General features: G+C 40.0%; 1 protein-coding gene across 1 annotated transcript; it reads left to right on the top strand.

Annotated features, from left to right (window-relative positions):
• The first annotated feature begins 242 nt into the window (after positions 1-242).
• On the top strand, positions 243-1,193 carry TMEM215 (transmembrane protein 215). Its single transcript, XM_010587881.3, has one exon. The coding sequence runs from the start codon at positions 489-491 to the stop codon at positions 1,191-1,193; it is 705 nt and encodes a 234-aa protein (XP_010586183.1). The 5' UTR covers positions 243-488.
• Positions 1,194-6,108: the final 4,915 nt, after the last annotated feature.

Here is a 6,108-nt window from a genome sequence, read left to right as displayed (position 1 = left end):
GGACTGACGGGCACTGCTGGGAACTACGTGCGCCCGCGTCCCGCCTTCTGGATGCAGAGATCGTGGGGAGAGCCAGGCTTTCCGTCCAGAAACAAGGGAGCGAGCCGAGGGGCAGCTGTTGTGCGGGTTTCTAAGGGGACTCAGACGGGCTTCTGTCCCTGCGCCCGGGAGACGGCAGGAAACCTCAGGTACCACGGTGACCCCCGCAGTCGGTGAATGTTTATATGAGAAAGACAGAGGTTGCCCTAGTCAGAAAGTGGGGAGAGAAATTGAAAGACGGAGAAAGAGAGAGAGAGAGAAAGACAGAAACCCAGGCTGATAGAAAGGGAGAAACCGAGTTGGCTGGTGGGAATTTGACTTGGATTTTTTGTTTTGTTTTGTTTTGTTTTTCTTTCTGTTTTTTAACCCACTGTGGTTTCGCCTCTGACAGAAGAGAGGAACGCTGCTCTCTGTCCAGCAAGCAGCCCCCCACCTGGATGGAGTGAAAGATGCGACCCGATGACATTAACCCGAGGACTGGACTGGTGGTGGCCCTGGTCAGTGTCTTCCTGGTCTTTGGATTCATGTTCACCGTCTCTGGGATGAAAGGGGAGACGCTGGGCAACATCCCCCTCCTGGCCATTGGGCCGGCCATCTGCCTACCGGGCATCGCGGCCATTGCCCTGGCCAGGAAAACAGAGGGGTGTACCAAGTGGCCTGAGAATGAGCTGCTCTGGGTCCGCAAACTGCCCTGCTTCCGGAAACCTAAGGACAAGGAGGTGGTGGAACTGCTGAGAACCCCTTCGGACCTGGAGTCAGGCAAGGGGAGCTCAGATGAGCTGGCTAAAAAGGCAGGCCTCAGGGGGAAGCCTCCCCCGCAGGGGCAGGGCGAGGTGGCCACCGCCAGCTCCATCACCACCCCCACACCCACGGAGGAAGGAGAATGCCAGAGCCTGGTCCAGAGTGCACGTCAGGAGACGTCCAGATACCTGGATGGCTACTGTCCTTCGGCCAGTTCCCGTGCCTACAGTGCCTTGGAGGCCAAGTGCTCAGCCTGGGACAAGGCCAACTGCCCTGAGCCCGAGGACAGCATCTTCTTTGTGCCCCAGGACAGTATCATCGTTTGCTCCTACAAGCAGAACAGGCCCTATGACAGATACTGTTGTTACATCAATCAGAGCCAAGGCAGGTGGGACCAGGAGACTATAGTCTAAGCTTTGCATACAAAGGTAGTATATGGATAGAAACCTGACTACACCCAGCTCCTAATGGAAGGAAACTGCCCTGCTCCAAGAGCCTTTACACTGTTAAAAATTGACCTGGTATGTGATGGGTGGGCAAACCCCCAGTGCCTGAAAGTTATGTAAATAGGCATGTTGGGGACACATCTTAGGGAAGCATGAAGAGGGCCAGGGACACTGGGACAGGCAGTGGGGAGGAAAAGGAGCAGGAATTTCAATAGCTTTTTAACAACTTAAACAATGTTGAACGTTTTGTAAAATCACCCAAAAAGTGTTATCCAGCACCTGCTGAAAGCAAGATAAATGTAGAGTGAACTGTAGCTATCAGGTATCAAACCACACAGGGGCTAGCTATAGGGATGCTGAGCTACGTTATGTCTGAAGAAAAGAAAAAATAATCTAATGTTCTATTATATGAAATGATGTTTGCCTGGTGAGAAGCTTTTCACACTTGATATTTGCTGAAAGAAAAAAATCAGGAGAGAATAGTTACATCCCTTAGGTGGGATGATTTTTGGAGAGAGAGGGAGTTAAAGACAGTCGAATGATGTAATTGAGTTTATGGCATTATCTTCTGTCAAGACTGGGGATTTCAAATTAAGTAAAGTGTGACCAGCTATGTGAAAAATTAACCATTTTTAGATGGCTACATTACTTCTTAGACTCTTCCTTTATATTGATTTATTGAGTTTTTATTGGAAGTGGGTTTTTTTTAACATTTACTATCATTCGTGTGTAATTTCCTCATCAGGTGCAAAATGACTCAGTGAACTATTTTCGTAGATTAGAACTTGCTTTTATCAAGTCAAAATGATGACTATAAATATACAAATGTCTTTACCATTTCTGGGAGACATAGATTGGTAATTACTATTCCTATATGCCGTTTAAGGAGCCCTGGCAGCACCGTGGTTAAAGCTGCTTGGCTGCTAACTGAAAGGCCGGTGATCCAAATGCACCAGCCACTCCTCGAGAGAAAGATGTGGCAGTCTGCTTCCATAAAACCCTATGGGGCAGCTCTAGTCCGTCCTACAGGGTCGCTGTGAGTAGGAGTCAGCTCAACAGCAATGGGTTTGGGGTTTTTGTTTTGTTTTGTTTTGTCTTTATTTTTGGCTATATGCCATTTAAAATCTGAAGACCATAAAATCAATACAGTGGTCCTGGACTTTATGCAGAATTTACATGAAATACAATGGTTAAACCTTTGGTAGTGTTATTATTTGTACATTTGTTCAACATCCTTACAGACTGTAAATGCCAATGAAACAAGAGTTGACCTTACTAGATTTAACCAAAGCCTAGATTTGATTAAGTTCATCTGATGAATGAACATTACAAGACAGTGGTCTGCTTTGTTTCATCCTTACTTTTTTGCTATTAAGGAAAAAACAGCACAATAGTATCCTAAAAAGTATTTGCGATTTCACATGCTTGACTGAACTAGACAAAAAGGGCAATCAGCCAGAACACCATTTGATCTCTGTTGAAGAGAAATATTGAATGATACATAGAAATGATGGTAGATTTCATCTTGAAGATAAGGATAATTTTGCATTCTTTAGAAAATGATTGCTGTAAATTAAAAGATAGTTTCAACTCCATTTTCTGAAAAGGGGAATTAAGGACAAAAATTTGGGGCATACCTCTCTTGTGTATTTCAGGTCCAACTCTACAATCCTTTCTTAAGGAATGCAAGTGTAGCAAATTGTTCTGCCCTTAAAAGATCAACATTTAAAATCAACGTCAAAAGTGTGTGCTTTTTCTTAGTAGGACTTAAATGTCAGAAAATGAGATCTGTGACCCTGGCAAATTTCCTCTTTTTACACCTCAGTTTCCTACTCTATCAAATGGGAGAAGGATGACTAATCTACATTAGATTATTTCTATAGTTCATTCCAGTTTGAATATTCTCTGACAGTAAGTCAAAGGCACTTTATATATTGCCAGGAAATGAATTATCAAAAAATGCATGCCAAAGTTGTGCAATTTGTGATAACACTTCTGTGAATTGGATTGAATTCTTGCTACTACTCAAAAGAACTTTGTAAATGTATGAAAGCAGATATGTTTTATTACCAAATATTATTTATTCACCAAAATACATTTCTGTGAATAGAATGAAGATGTTAGGGGTAAAATATTTTTTAGAAGAAAATTTTAAACATTGGTATAGCCCCAAGTAATCTAATACATTTACTTTGGTTCTGAGATGGGGGGAAGAAAAGTTTCCTGAAATTGCAATACCTTTTAACAATTCTAATGCGTTTTCAAAGAGGAAAGTCATATTTCTATGAAGGCGAAGATTATTGGATAACTGTTAGGAATAAAAACTTCCTCTAAGGTGTTCACCACTGAGGGAATATTTAGAGGTGAGAAGACAGACCTCAGAGAGAGATGTTCACAGAGGCTCATCAAATCTTATACAAGATACGAAGAGAGGTGGTCCTAGTGTCAGGTATAGTTTGGGGTTTGGAAAGTTGCTTTCCGATTTTTTGGAACCAGCTCAAGCTTCTTCATATATATAATACACACACGCACAGACACATATACACACACCCTCCAATTTTCCAAATCCAGGGTCAACTACTAGTTTAGGGATATAAGGTATTTAATCATTTTCAAGTGCTATTTCAGAAAAAACCTATTTCAGGTTTCTCCTTCCATCTACCTACTTCAGATAGATCTTTAAGGTATCTAAGTATGCATTTGCGGGAATATTCTGTTCTGTTAGAAAAAAATGGTTTGCAACTGTTGGGCTGAGAGACTTAACTTTGAGCAGAAAGAATAAAATGAGTGATCGTATGTGTGGATTTTTCTTAACATCTCAAATTAAGTAACTCTCTTCTAATATGAAGCAAGGTGGCCTGATGCCCCATATCAACGCTTTTAGACACTATTCAAGGTAAAACTGTCTTTCTTTTGAACAGAGGTAGAAGAAAAGAAAAACAAGGAGAGAAAAGCATCTGAGCCCTTTGAAGGAAAACAGTGTAGCTCTTTGAAGTCAACAGTTTCAGCAAATTGTCAGTATTAACATGGTAGACACGAGGATATGTTCCTGGCAGCTTTAAGAGCTCCCAGACAGATACACATTTAAAGCAGGCATCAGTTCCCTTTATTTTGTTGTTAATCTGAACAGCAATTTCAACTTGATTTTAAATAATTTTATTTTTGAAATTTTCTCTATTCAATTTCTCTTACTCTATATTCCTACTTATTATGCAAGTGGGTCCTTTTCCAAACTATTTCTTGATTTCTAAGTGTGAATTTAGCCAAGATTCCCAAGCTGAAGCATATTTAGACAACGGTTTTAAAATGTAGTTCCTACTGCAATCATCACGGCAAACAAATCCAGATATAATTAAGTTCAGGCTCTCTTCCAAGCTCCACTAACCAGTTCCTTTGAAAATGTTTTAAATACTATATAGATCTTAATATTGAGCTATATAGATCTTAATAATGGCAAATGTAGGAAAGGAATTTTCATTATTTTAAATGTTTTTCCCTTTTGTAAGATCCAACCTGTGCTTACTTATTTATCAATATCTCCTTTCTACACCCACAGCATCATTTGGTGAATTCACTATTGTTGTTACAATTATTTTATAGCAATAAAAATATTTTTTAAAATCCACAATTCCACCATCCTAACAGAACTACAAGGGTAGGTCAAAAAAGTATCGTTACTAGGGTTCCAGTTCATACATGCACGGGGTTTATTCCAAACAAAATGTGTTTAAACATGTCTCTGTAATCAGCGGATGGCTGCAGACAAGATCTCTCAGTAATACACTTGTCTTAGTCTCATTAGGATGCCTTCAGGAAAAAAGGATAGTTTTTGTGCCATGGAATAAAATGATTTTGAGGTCAGAGCTAATACGAAATTTTTAACAAAATTCAAGTGGACATTTCCCCCAATCACTGAAGTTTTGCAACAAGCTTATAGGAATGCTGCCCCATTAACTTGTTTTTAGATGGATTAAGCATTTTAAGAAAGGTTGGGAAAACATCAAAGATGAACCAAGAGAGGGAAGACCACTCAGAAGGTTATGCAGACTGTTTTTTGGGATATCACATGGGTAATCTTGATAAATTTTTTTGAAGGACACAGCATGATCGTGAGGGGTTATTTTGAAGGAATTAAAAAAAAATTTTTTTTAACTACATTAGTGAGAAAAAGGCCAGGAAAGTTGCACTGAGGAATTTTTTTTCCATCATGAGGGTAGCAAGGGCTGTCCTAAAGAATTTCGTTGGGAAACCTTACCCCATCTACCCTACAGCCCTGACCTTGCCCTTTCGGGCTTCTTTTTGTTCCCAAAACTCAAAGAACATTTAAAAGGAACACATTTTGAGTCCCTTGAGGATGCCGAAACTGCCATTTTGATCCTTGATGCAAATTGAAGAGCGCAGAATTCTTCGGGGAAGGGTTTAGAGAGATGGAAACACCACCTTCGGAAGTGTATAGACCTAGATGGAGGACATGTCAAGAAACGATAGGTTCACAATTTGACATTTTTGTTTAATAAAGGTTTCTATGATTTTGTAGCAATACTTTTTGAGTTATCCTCATATTCCCCATTGTAGCATATCATCTTCAGGCTTCCTCCAAATGCATATGTGGCTTACATATTATAATCGTGTGTTTTTTCTTTTCTCTTTTAATTATACCCCAAGTATGTTTTCATGTTTCTATGCAGTATTCCTAATTACCGTTTAATGACTGAGTATTATGCTATCTTGGTGATATGCCATAGTTGATCACGCCATTCCTTATTTTGAGCCAAATACTGAGTTTTATGGAGGGCTCTGTATGTTTCATTTTTTTTTTTTTCTATCATCAGTAATGCTGCTATATTATTTGACATACGTCCATAGGGATGAAACTTTACAG

This window comes from Loxodonta africana, chromosome 9, assembly GCF_030014295.1.
Source record: "Loxodonta africana isolate mLoxAfr1 chromosome 9, mLoxAfr1.hap2, whole genome shotgun sequence".
Taxonomy (NCBI): domain Eukaryota; kingdom Metazoa; phylum Chordata; class Mammalia; order Proboscidea; family Elephantidae; genus Loxodonta; species Loxodonta africana.
Note: the sequence above shows the minus strand (reverse complement) of the source record. Positions and strands in the feature narration are given on the sequence as shown.

Bases quoted from the DNA above. Each gene is read 5' to 3' on its own strand.
- TMEM215 (XM_010587881.3), top strand. From the start codon at position 489: ATGCGACCCGATGACATTAACCCGAGGACTGGACTGGTGGTGGCCCTG.